The sequence below is a fragment of the Fundulus heteroclitus genome, chromosome 10, assembly GCF_011125445.2.
Source record: "Fundulus heteroclitus isolate FHET01 chromosome 10, MU-UCD_Fhet_4.1, whole genome shotgun sequence".
Lineage (NCBI taxonomy): Eukaryota > Metazoa > Chordata > Actinopteri > Cyprinodontiformes > Fundulidae > Fundulus > Fundulus heteroclitus.
The window spans coordinates 13,090,131-13,105,800 of NC_046370.1; the positions used below are offsets into that span (position 1 = coordinate 13,090,131).

Sequence of the window (15,670 nt, forward strand, 5' to 3'; positions counted from 1 at the left end):
TGGAGCAAGCTTTTGGGATCCAATGGTGAATCAGCTCTGACAAGTTCCAGTTCTGAGCTGCAGTTAAAGAGAATCCTTTCACCAGAAGAGGAGTGCTATCAAATGTAGCCTCAGTCTATGATCCTCTTGGATTTCTCACACCTTTCATCGGGAAACATGATCCTACAAAAAATGTGCCTGAATAAGACGATCCTCCTGATGACCTCAAGCCACATTGGAAAACTTCGCTTCTAGATCTCCACAATCTGTCTTTGGTAGAAATATTCTGGTGCTACTCACCATCGGCAGCCAAGATATCAGTAGAAGTTGGCGAGGGTAGTAGGAGTCTTCCTTTCTGCTGGCAGCAGGATCAGAAGAGTTAAGCTGTTAGTCAGTCGCACAACACATGACAACAGAGGCAGGCACACATCTCAGCCACTTAATTTTGACAGAGCCATACACAAAATAGTGCTATTACTCAAAGCTGAGTAAAGAGGCTAACTCAATTCTTGTTTTTTTTGTTGTGTATAGTTTTAAGAATCAACTTTTGTGATTGGTGGGAATGTAAATGCTGTGAATACAGTTTTTGTGTAATGCGTCTGTTCCTGTATTGAGCACCAAAGGTTGCACCTTTACTTTGACATGTGTTGTTTCCAGTTTTTGTGACATCCTGTCTCCTCCTGTTGAATATCGGGCATGTTGTTAATGTCGTTGATCGAAAGATGAGATATTTTAAGATAAAGTAGTTCCCCTCCCATTCGGAGCTACAAGCGAGAAAAGTGGTAAGAAAAATATAAATTTAAAGCTTTGTTTACTTCTTACCTATGGATTGTTATGTATTCGTTATTTGTTCAGGTTGGTTGTAGTTCTACGGGGATGTATGAAGCATTTCTGCTGCTAGCTGTGCTAGCTATTTTAGTGCATTAATAAAGAAACCGTCTGTAGTCAAAGATCGGATTCTTTGAATGCTTGAATGGGCGGCATACATAGTGTGAGTAGACCATCCAGCGTCCACTGTATTGTTCTCCTGTTACTGACCTGTCTCATTCCTGTTTTGCTCCTGCTTGCCTTTGCCCCTGTCGGATACTCCTGTCGGCTTCTGATCTCTGAGCACTGACCTCCTGTCTTGCCTGTCGACCAAGCCTGTCTGCCTCTGCCCCTGTCTAGATTATCCTGCCTGCCATGGATAACCCAAGCCAGGACGTCAAGCATGTCTCCTGTCTCTGCCCCCCTTGGATACCTCTGCATGTGCCTCCTGTTGCTGATTCTCTCGCATGGATCCCAGATTCCCCTATCGTCTAGCCCTTCTGGAAACCTCTGCTCTGTGGTCTGTCCCCCTGTGTGTGACCCCTGAACTGACAATGAGTTCCCCGCTAGCTCTTGTCCTGCTTAGAGACAACAAGATCTGGATCCTCCAAGATCAATGCCAACAGCTAGTGCAACCTCCTGGAATCTAAGAAGGTTAGTGCCGTTCATTCAGTGTGTTGTCGCCCTTACTAAACTATTCCTGACCACTAACCTTATGCTCCTCTCTGCAGAGAACCTGTTACGTGTTCCAGTCATTTCCTGTTCCAGCAACAAAAGTTTACTTAGAATAAACTCTGTAAAACATTTACTCCTTGTGTTGGTTGAATTGTCGGGTCTCCAGTTTCTGAGGGTGCATTGCATATAAGCTCATGACTATCCCACTGCTGTCCACCTTAGTGTTTCTAAATGATGGGACTGCCACACAGATTTATTTTACCTGGCGTGGGAACTGTTGTTGAACGTTACATCACCTCTTGCTCAGTCTGTTCCCTCATAAAAGTCAGCAGAGACAGGCTGGTCACATAGTCCCTATAGTTCCTCAAAAGCCCTAGGAAATACATCGGAGTGGATTTTGTGGGTCCCTTTCCCTGCTCTCAGTCAGGAAATGCTTATTTGGTGGTCTTTGTTGACTATTTTTCAGTGGATTGATGACATTTTTTTAAATACATTTTTCTGACACCAACAGACATCAACTTTACAGTTTTCCAGCAAGGAATAGAGGTGGTGACGCAGTTAATGCTGCATCCCTCATTGATTCAATAGAATTTTTTCCTGATATTAAGAAGCATGATTTATCATATTAATGCAGGTTTTGAAATATTGTGTAACCGAGTTAACTAAAACACTACATCTAATAATTTCATTGTGGGCAAATTCATGTGTTGGCTACTATTCCCTCTATTTTCTAAAAACATATTTTTGCTACATGAAAGAATGTTTCTTTCTGGTATGAAACCATGGAAATATCTGCATTGGAGACATTGGCAACTTCTAGAAATAAATATTCTGGAAACATTTTGTTGTCAGCTGACTAATATTCCCCTGCTTAAGACAGATATAGTTAATGGAAACACATTTTTTGAGCTTCTGATTGTTGGAGGGCGGGCACTCTGGGCAGATCACTTTCCTTTCCCCGACTTAAGAACACACAGAGGAACTCTAAGTCCAGTCCTCTTGTACTCCTCCCACATTTCTTGTGTAACACAATAATCAGGACTTAAATTCTGCTCCACACTGGCACAGAGATCTTTTTGTCCTGAGCGAGCAAAACATACATTTCCTTCTCTGTGTCAGGTCTGCAAGGTAGGTCACACCACGACACATTAACAGAGCTCTGCAACACATTAACAGAACACTTACAACAAATGAGTTTCAGAACTGACGTCATTCTTTCTAACTGTCTAACCCTCAGTTGTGCAGACTAGAAACGGATGGCTGCAGCCCATAATTGTTGTAAATGTTTTAGTTTCGTAAAAAGTTCTTGGGGGCACGTGTTGAGATTAGAAACTGAGTTAACACCAGGCATTAGTGAGAACGTGTGCTCCACTGGACTTTGATTTGATTGGGCAACTTTTTATGTTTCCTTAGAACATGTGCTCTATAAACCCTATGTCATGTCTGTTATGTATGAACATTTATTTAGAACTATACATTTCTAGGTACAAATGTTTGTGAAGTGTTTGAAAAACTGCAGCTGAGCTTAGTATATAGATATAAAGGTTCAGGAAGATCATGCATAGCACTAAAAATGCTTGTCCTGCACAGGAAACCAAAATAAAAAAAAACTTTTCTAATGTTTTCCAGATGTTTGCTGAGCTTTGTCAGTTTTAGGACATGGGTTTCTAGTTACACAACACAGTTTTTGTTAAAATACACCCTTGATTCTGAAATTACTTTACAGCAAAATCTGAAAAAAGTATTCACACCCCTATAACCTTTTAATGTGTTGCTATGTTAAAGGCTCAAATTGTAAAGCATTTTGTTGGGATTACAATTTGAAAAGTATGTCTTTTAATTTTTTAAGTCCGTTGACTTATTTTTAAGTCTGTTGAGGTCCTTTAGGAATGTTTATACCAGCTTTGCACAGCTACACACTGACGTTTGTCTGTTCTTCTACAAAGAATTAGTAGAGCTGACTGAGATTGAATGGAAAGCCAGTTTTTAATGACTGGGCCATTCTAACACAAACATGCTTTGATCTAAAAATATTACATTGTAACTTTGGCTGTGTGTTTTGTTCCTCTGTTGGAAAGTAAGGTATTTTGCCTTCATGGCAATCCTGCATGCATGCAGGATTGCCATGAATTTATTCCCATCTCCCCTCCAAAAAACTTGGACCAGCATCCCTACCTTTCCTAGGTTGGAAATATTTGTTTTTCAAAGGTGTGGGTATTGGGAGTGGAGGGGACTACTTGTAGGGTTGTGAATACTTGTTCAGAGGCCAAACAGCAGCCAGATGCATTGTTTGAGACAGAAATCTGACGTTGATCAATATAGGCTTACTCTGACACGGTTTGATACCTCAAACTATATGAATAATGATTTGTTGGTGTAAACAAACAAACAAACAAACAAAGAAAACAAGAAGTCTGACCATCAGGGATCAATGTTATGTCATAATTCTGAAGCTGGAGACCCGATAATTCAGCCAATAACAAGAATGGTTTTACAAGGTTTATTGAAATACTAGTGTTTCTGGAACAGGAACTGACCGGAGCACACTCAGGAACCATTGCAAGGAGGAGAACAAGGTTAGTGGCCGAGACCAACTCAGTGTGATGTAACGTGCACTGAATGAAAGCCACTAACCTTTTCAGAAGCCGAGCGGTTTCACTGGTCTTGATCGGTGGGTCCAAGGGCTCTGCTTGACTGATCGGAATCACTGAATAAATTATCTGTTTCAGGCAGATTAGGAGTGGGGCAAAGACAGAAAGGGAATTCGTAGTCCAGGCTTGTGTCATACACAATAAGGCTCACATCAAGGCAGAGGTTTCCAAAGCAGCAGAGGCAGACAGGCTCGACTGTGAGATGGTTTAGGTTTTTAGCGTCCAGAAACAGAATCCAACACCAGAGTCCGACAGGGACAAGGCAAACAGGCAAAATCCACAAGAATAAACTGGTCAATCACCGGCAGGCAAACAAAGAGCGATGGATGGTCTACTCACACAAAGGTTTTCAAGGATCTGGCAGTTAGACACTGGTAGAGGGTGGAATATATAGTGGTCTCCCCAGGTACAGCGACTCTGCTTAATTAAAGCTGCTGCGGGTGTGACTGCTCTGACCTGATTGCCAGAGCTGAGCAGACAGATATTGGTGTCACCATCACTGCTGGCAGGAATCTCGCAGATGGGATCAGGATCATTATTGATTAACATTAAGAATCACAGATGAAATAAGGCTTCACCTTCCAGAAGTGGGATCTAAAGTCTAAGCAACAGATTCCAACCCCCTCTCCTTTCCTGGCTTGTCAGGTTAGATGAGCAAAATATTTTTGGCTTGTCTGTGGTCACTCTGTTCATTTCCAGATGATGTTCAAGGCTAAAAAACTTAAACGTCCCCACAGTTTTTTCCTTGAGCTTTCTGCTTGTGTTCTTTTGTCTTCAAGATGTTGTTTGTTCTCTAAGGTTCTCTAACAAAACGCCTGAGGCCTTTATCAAACAGCTGGATTTATACTGAGATTTAAATTACACAAAGATATAATTGGACAGAATTGTATTTAGAAGACTTAGAATAAAGGGGTTAAATACAAATCCTCACTATCTATCACATAAAATTACTATAGACAAAATTAAAGTTAGTTATTGTAATGTGAGGAAATTTGATTAAGTTATTATTGTAAAAATTTCTGCTAGGCACTTTACATAAAGGAAATTAATATTACTAATAGTGAGAAATGGAAGATCCAGGGAGGTTTAAATGAGGACTGCTTGAATGGCTCATTCAAGCAACATCTGAGAAAATGTTCTCATATCATATTTATTGGTACCACTAGGAATTGTATAGATCAAAGGCAGCATCTCAAAATGATGGGTAATTTCAAACTGATATTTATTTTCCTTTTTATTAAATGTAGAGTAAAAATTCTGTTGACTGCATAATGGTGAATATACTCAATGGTTAGGTAGCTTCCAGTGTTTGTATCTATCAACACTCAATTACCTTTTTACTTTGCAGGCTTAATGTTGGACTCTCTTGAAATCTTTTAAAGAAGATTTGATGAGTAATTTTCTATCTTATCTGAAGACAATGATTTCCTATAGACGTTGGCTGCTTTTTTGGTTGTTTACATTAATTTCTTCTACCTGACCATGAGCGCATATAATATTAGCCATGCTTGAGGTCAACATCTATGGAAAGTGAAACACAGATGGACAATGCATCAAAGTAATGTCCTACTGCAGATTTGGAAACATTTAATCACCTTGTTAGTGCTGAAGCACTATTTTGTATTTTTCAAACTGTGTTATGGTGTGACGGCCACAAACTTCCAGTCTCAAATTGGATCCTAGCTATGCTATCACTTGTGTTTTTAGCTGGATTTATAAGCCTGAATGATTCACAGGTAAGAGTTAAGCTCCCTAATCAAAGAGTCATCTTAAAGTGGTCAGTTACTGGTCTGAAAATTAGTTTAAAAAATAGCAGAAGTCCCAAGAAGGACATTGAAAGACCTCCAGAGGGTCTGGAGAGCTACTGAACAAGACCACTTCAAGAGGTTACAAGAAAGTCTGACTATATGTGAGAAGAAATGTCCCTCTTAAAAGATACGGTAGCTTTTTCGTGTAGAGTCTTTGTATCCACCATATATTGAAGCACTGTGGTAAATGGAAGCTGAATGTCCATGACTATTTGAGGATGGTCAGTCAGATGAACACCCTTAGATGTCTATGTAGACATCTTTTTACCTTAACAGTTCAAGTAGTGTAAACAGAAGGCAAGATCAACTTTGTGCAAAAAGATATTTGCTGGAGGAGTAAAGTTTAAGGTTGTACCTTCACTGTTACAACTTTACTCTAAGTTCTTATGTTTGATCATTTTCCTCAGGGCAATTCAATGGGGTGTCTTCCAGGAGCATCTTACCTTCTTCTGGTGCTGAGCGTGCCCCTGCTGGTAGGTCCCAGTGTCCAGGCAGGGAAGATCATGGTGTTTCCGGTGGATGGGAGTCACTGGGTCAATATGAACCTGCTGATTGAGAACCTCCATGCAAAAGGTCACGAGGTCACTGTGGTCCGGACAGCAACCAGCTGGTATGTCAAAGAATCTGCGCCACATTACCGCTCCATCACTGTCACGCTACCACAAGCCATAGTGATTGAGAAGGAGGACTTCTTTGTGAACTTTCTCACCAAGATGCTGGAAATAAAGAGGGAAGGATCTGTAACAGGCTTTATCAAGTTTTACTGGGAGATGTTGAATGCGCTGTCGGACATTCACAAACAGGCCAGCTTATTGGGAGTGGAAATGTTTGAGAACAAGACTCTTATGCAGAGTATTCGGGACACACAGTTTGACGTGGTTCTGGTTGACCCAGGTTTGCCTGTCGGAGTTTTGGTGGCTCATGAACTAAAGCTGCCAACAGTTTACAATGTAAGATGGATAACCAGCGGAGAAGGTCATTTTGTTGTGGCTCCTTCTCCAACTTCATATGTTCCAACTTCTGCACACCCTGTAACCGACAAGATGACATTCATCCAGAGAGTCAAAAACACATTGTTCTATTTCCTAAACACATGCATCGACAAGTTCATCGTGTGCCCTCACTACGATAGACTGATTTACAGGTACTTTGGTCCAGATGTGAAGTTCTATCACCTTCTTCAGGGTGCAGACATTTGGCTCATGAGGGTAGACTTTGTCTTTGAGTTCCCTAGGCCGACCATGCCAAACATTGCGTACATTGGTGGATTTCAGTGCAAGCCCTCCAAGCCTTTACCCAAAGAGCTGGAGGAGTTTGTTCAGAGTTCAGGAGAGCATGGTGTCCTGCTGATGTCTCTGGGTACTCTGGTCAAAGGTCTGCCAACAGAAATCACCTCAGAAATAGCTGCTGCTTTCGCTCAGCTTCCTCAGAAAGTCATATGGAGGCATGCCGGTGAACGGCCCAGAAATTTAGGCAACAACACCCTCCTGGTGAAGTGGATGCCTCAGAACGACCTGTTGGGTCATCCAAAGATTAAAGCCTTTGTAGCCCACGGTGGCACTAACGGTGTCTACGAGTCCATCTACCACGGTGTGCCCATCATCGGCATCCCCCTTCTGTTTGACCAGTTCGAAAACATCCTCAGGCTGGAAGCTCGAGGAGCAGCGAGGGTAGTGGATGCAGCAAAGCTCACCCGACAGAACTTTTTGGAAGCAGTGGAGGATGTCATTAACAATCCTTCCTACAGAAAGAACATGGAACGCCTGTCCAGTCTCCATCGGGATAAGCCGATGCATCCTTTGGACACTGCAGTGTACTGGATCGAGTTTGTCATGAGGCATAAAGGAGCCGCACACTTACGAACAGATTCTTACAAGATGCCTTGGTATTCATATTATTCTGTGGATGTTTTTGTTTTTTTGTTGTCCATTTTGTTGCTACTGACAGCTGCTGTGGTGGGTTTGATACGATTTATCTGCCTTCAACTGTGCAGGAAGAGAAAATCAAAGCAATCAAAGCAAGACTGAGTTCTCACAAACGAATGGCTGGTTTTTTAAGCTTACTGGGAAAAGTACTGTAAAAAAAAAAGCAAGAGCACATTTTGGCATTTTTAGGGTTTACATAAAGAATTATCTAGTCTTTTGCAGATTTAAAATTCTTGAATAATTTCTCAAACAGATTCAATGCAGTCATAATTTACTATTTTTAATATAAGGAGAAAAGCAGAAGCAAAGTCTTAGTAACCAAATGCACTTCTTTAATGGGTTATAATCTTTTGACGACCTCTATACAAAGTTGTTGAAAAGCTTGTTGAGCAGGGGAGCATGTTGAAAAGGAGGATTTCAATTTCAACAAAAGATGAAACTTACAGAACTGCATGCAAAGAACAGGACTGAGGAAATGTGGAGAAAGGCAAAGAGTGCAGGTGGGTGCAATCAGGTGAAAATTAATACCAGCTAAGGCAGGTGGAAGGCAGAGGAGCTGAGGGAAGGAGAGCAATTAACACAGATAAGCTGATTAGAGAAGCAGAGAAATCTCATAAATCCAACAGAAGTACTTCTAAATGAACTGAGCCCAGCAATTGAAGAAGAAAGTAATGCACAAGACATTAACTAAAATAAGCCTTAAAGAATAGCAAAGGGCTGCAACCAACAACTTTTTTGTAATCGGGTATTCTATCAATTATTCTGATGATTAATTGTGTAATGAGATAAATTTGGCACATTCTGCAACTGGAAAGGTGGAGTCTGCAGTCTGCCCAAAATATTTAAGAATTTCAGCACAGTTCCCAGTTAAAAACAAAGTTTGTTCTGGTTTTTGACCAAGATTTGTGAGTTGGGCCATTTCCAACTTCAGACTCATGTTCATTTGAACAACAGTTTTAATCTGACAGATAATGCAGTCTCCGAAGCAGTGCATCTTCAAACTCATCGTGTTTTATCACTGATATTAAAGGCTGGAAGCTTAGTCTGCTGGATGCGAAACAAATGTCTGCTGGATGTTAATGGAGTATTATTCTGAAGTCACTATGGCCTCACGCCACTCGGACATAGGAGGCTTGGAGACATGATGGCTGTGTAAAAGATCCACTGTTTGCTGATTGCAAGGCCAAATGCTGCGTGGCTACTGTACATGATGTTGATTGTGTAGGATAGACTGTCTTCGTTTTGTCTCATGCCAAGGCCACTATCGAGTGTTAGGGAGAGCCGAAAGCGAGGAGGGGCAGAAACAGGGCAGACGCAAACTGCAGGTTTCCATCTATGTGATCTCTGCTGTTTCTCAATAAAAGTGCTGGAACTTCATCACCGCCGTCTCCTTATTCAGTAACTCCGGGAAGTCAGTTCTCATTATTTAGAATTCCATCCACACTGAACACAAGTAAAACTTCCTGAAAAGATCAGAGTTCTCCATCTTATTCTTGTAAACCATATTTGTGACGTAAAATATAACATGTCCAGCCATTAGTGGAGAAATGAAAATGAAAGAGATTTTGTGTAGTGTCTGCAAATTCACTGGAGTAATGATAAGTGGGAAAAATTATCCAAAACATGAGATGACTGGTGTCTCCATGTTCTAAATATAGGGGAAAATGGGTTATTTCATGGAAACTGAATTTGGCACAACTGTTGTTTATTGAAGTGCCCCGTCAGTAAAATACGTGTTTCAGACTACTGCTTTAAAATACAAATTGATAATAAACATGCCACTTTGTCGCAAATTGAAACATAGGGAAAGGTACACACTGCACTGTTTTCTTTTCTGTGTTGTTTAAAAGTGATCCATAATTTTGACAAAGTCTATCCTGTTCTCTGTGCTTCTTTTTGCCCCTCACTGTCTCCCTCCATAGCTGATAACCACACTTGTCATTCACATATCAGCAGCGTAGGCTATCATTAACCGAAGAGAGAGTGTTGTACAACACAAATAACTGCACGGTGCGTGGAATAATTAAACAGAATTTAACAAAGGCTCAATGTTGATCATTTTCCTTGAGGGATTTTAGAAATCGAGGTACCCGAACAGCTAAGCATCATAACATTTACAATTCCAATCCAACCAATAACTACATCTGAGCCCCCTGAGTATTCACTATTTTTTAATCTGATTGATTTTTTAATGTTCAGCATTACTTTAGTAATTGAAACATTCTGTTAACATAAACAGGTAATGTAAAATAATAATATTACTATTACTGACCTATAGTTTTGCCTGGGGTCCGTTATGAAATACCAGTTTCATTTAGCAGATGTCGATGTCTCGTTATAGATTTTACGTTTCGCCAAACCTGAGTTTTTTAGATGTGCTCTAGTCTACCTCATTCAACTGATTGAATTACCTCCTCAGCATGTTATTATGTTCTGCGTTAGCATGTAGATGTCTTCTTTATTTTAATAAGATGTTACAATCTCCCCAACACAAAATATTTGCAAAAGAAAATTATAAAACCAAGCTACAAAAATTAAGATCGTGCCAATAAAGGTAATTGTGATTGGATGGCTCTCAAATGTTTTTTTTGTTTATTTTATTTTTCCATTTGTGTATGATGGCTTCTGTATGAAGCAACTCTAACTAACAAAGCTGAAGGATCTAATTATCTTCCCGAATTGAATTCACAGAGGACGAATTGAACAGGAAGGTTAAAAGGAATTCAGCAAAGCCCGCTGTTAGAGATCTGCAGCAGAGTGGCTTTTTGTTATCACCATGTCTCTATAACAATAATTAATTTTTAAGGATTATGCACACATTTTTAATGTGCCAATAATTCTGAAGGGTGCTTAATATCTTTTAGCATTTTCCTCACTGACTACAGAGAGTCATTAAAGCTAAAAAGATATATATATTTTCCAAAATATTGTAGCCATTATCTGTTGGCAGAGATATGGACTCAAGTAACATGGAATCAAGTCTGACTCAAATTACAAATCTGATAACTTTAGAGTCGGCTTTATGAAATTATAAATGACTTTGGACTTTAACATGGACTTTCACAATGATGCCTGGTGACTTTACTTGGACTTGGCTATTTGACTCGAAAATATTTAATGTCTTATATCAAACATAAAATGTGTTTTAAACATGCCCACCGCACTCCTCTGGCCATTTGTCAAGGTTTCCTATGACCTGATGCTGCAACTTGAATGCTGCATGTACTGTGCATGATTTGCAATGATCGCAAAGATGACGATGGTTGTGGAAATGTCTTGAGGTGTAATCTGGGAGGTGAGCTCTGCGTGCCATCACCCAAACTAGGCATATGCTACTATGCAGCATGATGGTGAGGCAAGTGTGCTCAGCAACTGCAGTTGTTGATGTTAAATTTAATTGTAAAGATCAGTGACTTGCATGGAAAAGCAATATGAAGCAGATTTCTCATGTTGTTCCTTACAGCAAATTCTTTTTTCTTCAGATATGATAAGTAAGCAAATGCAACTATTTAATCACTTAGCCTTAACAAATGATCTGACGTGTCCACAGCTTTGACTGTTTGCAGCTTGTAAAGGTTTGTTTTCACAAAAATGCCAAACGGCTTTCTTAAGAGAGACTTTTTGAGTCAACACGGTGGAACAATGGCTGGAAAAGAAATGGGAGACAATGAGATTTATTTTCTCGGCAGTTGCAAAAAATCCCATCCAAACATGATATGGGAGCCAAAGAAAACACAAACCTTCCTTGTTTTGGTGTTGGGAAACATAGACGTCAGCTTACACTTACACATTTAGGGTAACGCTATACAGTATCATCACAAGGGTCCTGTGTGTACTCCAGAGTTCAATATGGATGGTTTGGCTCCAATTTACTTTCATCAAGTCCACATTTCTTGATAAATAATTTTTATTTCGGTTTGATGTAATATTCTAATCTTACATGTTGTGTTTTCATTAAATGCAAGCAGCAAAAATTGTTATTGTCGGATAAAGCTGCTGTACCTTGACCACATGTGCCAAACTCAAGGCCCACGGGCCGAATCCGACCCATCAAGGCAATTTATCCGACCCTCAAGAGCCAAAAAAGGTATACCATGTCATAAAGTAGAGGCATATTTCCTTTTGTATAAATTGTATAAAGTGGCTATAACTGTACCTCCTGTTGCAAATGTTGATTTTTTTACAGTGTAGTAACAGCGTCCTGCCACCAGATGTCGTTTTCTGCAAGATTCAAAAGCTTCTTCTTCAGGTGCTTCTAAAAAGCAGAGATGAAAAAGGGCAAAAAAAGAAAACTGTGGTCCTGCTCTGGGCGAGAGTGCCCAACCCTCTCGCCCAGAAAAATCCTCAAACTCGATTAACATATAAGGAGCGATTTAATACACAAATTACACTGTGAAGAAAAGCAACAGAGTCTCCAAGGAGAGGAGGGAGAGGCTGGTGTCTTGTTACACTGAACGCCGTATATGGACTTCCTTTTCACTCTCCTGTGAATTCCTGCATCTTATACTGATTGCAGAAAGTTCCTGTTTACCCTGGAATGAGCCACGACTCCCCCACATGGATGGACTCTCGCATCCGTAGACTCCCCTCTTTCTCTCCTCGAGTGTTATAGGGTGGAATTAAAGAACCTGGACCCGGGCCGCCTCTGCACAGGAGACAGAGAGCTGACCTTTGACCCCATGCCTCCTTTCCATGGCAGCGTCCTGTGCATGTCTTGTGAATCTTGCGTTTCATCATTGAAACTTCTCATGAGATGTTTCTTTTAAATTTCCACATGTTGAAATTTAGAACAGTTAACAAAAATGAGGGCTTTAAAACATCTGTGAGAAAATAATCTATAATGTGTTCACTGAAACAACACTGTTTGTGATTTAAAAAAAAACACAAGTTTATTATACTTTTGAAAATCCACCAAAAATGCATTTTAAACTTAAATTGTTGATGACCAACAATTTAAGGTAGTTTATACAGAAGAAGGGGCTTGGCACCATCCAAGCAACAACTGCTATCTTTCATTGTCATCAACAAAAGCACCTGAAAAAAAAACGACTGAGGTTAGTCAGGTGCATCTCCCTGATTGCTTGATAAACATTTAGCACCTTTTAGCAAGCAGAAACCAATGCGTCAATGGGCTGGGCAGCTCAGCGAGTTGTAGATGTGAAAAAGGAAACTGCGGTTGGTTGAATCTGACCCGCTTTAAACTAATCACAAGTTTTTACGCAACAAATCTAGAGTGCACACACTTTATCGGCTTCATCTTTTGTTACCAGCAGGGCTTCACTTTAAATATTTACACAATGACATTGGTCTCACACCATAAACAAACTGAAGGCTCTTTTGGATGTTTTATCAATATTAAACAGAATAAGTTAATATGAATTAGCATTTTTCTGTTTTATTTTTATTTAAGATATGATGTAGGCTTTAGCTGGTTCAGTTGTTGTTCATCAAGGCTGCGGTACAATTTGCAGCCGTCACTGCATGACTGTAGTGTTTGTAGTTCAGAAAGAAAACATTTTCAATACTTCTTTGATGTTCTCATTTGTATTTTATTTTTATTTATTTCTGTTTTTATCTTACACACACATTCTCATCTTGCTATATGTAGCAAAGACCATGTGTTGACTCCCACTAATTTTCAGACATTTTTAACCCTTCTATGCCCTAGTCCTGACAATAACCTTAAACCCAACCATTGCTGGTGCATACCTAACCCGTACCTTAAAGGTATATAGCCACGTTATATGGTTAAAAAAGACCAAAAACCATTTGATCATGAGGTGATAAGGTGACATACATCAATCGTCCATCCTGATAGTGTTTTGATGGTCCTTTTTGAGAATACATATAACTCCACAACAGGCACGATGGCCAGATAGAAGCAGATGTGGCGCCATCTAGCAGCAATGTCGCAGAACTATCACAATTTCTGTTTGTTTAATTAATAAATCACTTGTAAATAATGCTGGAGCGAGCCTGACTCTCGGCAATGCCTCGCAGTAAAGCAGCAGCTTGCCGTGATCAAAGAAAACGTGATCATTGAAAACGGCCTAATATTAATTCAATTCATTTCCAAATAAACTCCAGCCCTCTAGTCAGACAATACAGTTATATAAAATGATCCCGTCATGTAGCTTCCCTTTAACCTCAACCATTACTCTTAGTGATGAATATACACTGAAATAAACCCAATAATAACTGTTAGATATCATCTGATTGAATTGCTTCGGTAGATTTAACTCAATATTAGGCTTCGATGTAAACCATTCAGTTTTAGCTTTAGCTCTAGTTGTGTATTTAGGAGCGTTGTCCTGCTGAAAGGTGAACCCCAGCCTCTAATCTCATTTTCCCATTAATCCTGTATATATACAGAAGAAAAGCACTCCCACATGATTGCAGATATTTCTTTATCTTTCCAAATGATTTAGAATAAAACAGACAGAAACATGTCGCTCAAGTTTTAAAAAGGCATCCTAAATATTTTCTTTGGAAAATAAAACACCCCTCGACCCCATCAGGGATTAAGCGGGTCATAAAATGGATGGATGGATGGAAAATAAAACAAACTGTCAGTGCCCGATATCGTTTTTATACAATGTAGCTACATGGAAAAGTTGTATACCTGTCTGCCACTGAATGTTGCATGTTTTTGGTATTTTCTGAAAAATCTGAAAGATTTGTGATAAAGTTGGAAAGAAATAATAAAAATTCAATATGCTTTTTTTCACATTTTCTGTTAACAGATTGTCAATAGGGGGCGCTCAGACACCTCCATCAAAATTGCAGGTAAAAAGGTTAGACATGCAAATATAAAATTAAATAAAAGTAATTATCACATCTGTTCTTTCATAAAATGTGTCTGACATCCGTTTAATTCTGGGGTTATTTTCTTGTGTAAGCCTAAACGTGTAGCAAAGGCCGCCGGACAGATGATTGTGTATGTCTGTGTAACCTTTGACTTCCGTGTGACTTCATGAGGTCTGTAATTTATAAGAAGCTCCTTGGGGCACGGCTGTGGCCAAGCAGCAGCTTTTATGTCAGTCGTCATTCACTCAGAATAATTCCCGATTGGCCTGCTTGTCAATCAAAGTCACACGACTGGCACACATGATGTGCACATAAGGGTCAGACAACAACATAAATACTGGAGAGAAAGGCGGCATGAGGCTTTTGCAGGCAGAAAAAAAAAAAAACAAAAAAAAAAACAAGGAAGGATTTTGGATGAAACTGGCCGTGCTTAAAAATCCAGCAGTAGGCAAGTGGTGGCATACATAGCTTTACCTTTAAACAGTTTATTATTGTGCTGTAATCAACCACCTTTAGTGCTCCACTGGCCTTAATGTTCACACAAACTTTTATTTATGGTTCCTATACTGAAAAGGATGTACTTTAAGGGAAACATGAACTCTCTCTAGTGGTGCATAGAGCAAATGTCAGTATTATGTAAGGAAGGGTTGACGAACATTTTAACTAAAAAGAAAAACGACAAAAAGTTATCCTTTATCACCATTCTTCACTGTTTTCAGATATTACTTGTATGCATATGTAAATTAGTGTTTCTTTATTTAAATTTTACTGCAATGTGGTCTGGAAACGGACCACTTTTAACAGCAATATTTGTGTGTATTTAAATCATTTCTACTGAGAATTTTTTTTTTTCTGACACATTACACAATGTAAAAGATCCTAGAGTTAATAGTGTTTTTTTAATCCATTTGCTTTTGGCAAGACGTTTCCTACAGCCATACAAAAATGTGCTAAAAAAATTCTTAACAATAATAACAACAACAACAACAACAATAATAATAATAATAATAATAATAAT

General features: G+C 39.4%; 1 protein-coding gene across 1 annotated transcript; it reads left to right on the plus strand.

Moving 5' to 3' along the window:
* The first annotated feature begins 2,472 nt into the window (after positions 1-2,472).
* LOC105924842 (UDP-glucuronosyltransferase 2C1) lies at positions 2,473-9,222 on the plus strand. Its single transcript, XM_021315464.2, has 2 exons — positions 2,473-2,589; positions 6,328-9,222. Exon 2 carries the CDS (start codon positions 6,337-6,339, stop codon positions 7,945-7,947), a length of 1,611 nt encoding a protein of 536 aa, XP_021171139.2. The 5' UTR covers positions 2,473-2,589; positions 6,328-6,336; the 3' UTR covers positions 7,948-9,222.
* Positions 9,223-15,670: the final 6,448 nt, after the last annotated feature.

Coding starts and splice junctions, on each gene's coding strand:
- LOC105924842 (XM_021315464.2), top strand. CDS start 6,337: ATGGGGTGTCTTCCAGGAGCATCTTACCTTCTTCTGGTGCTGAGCGTG.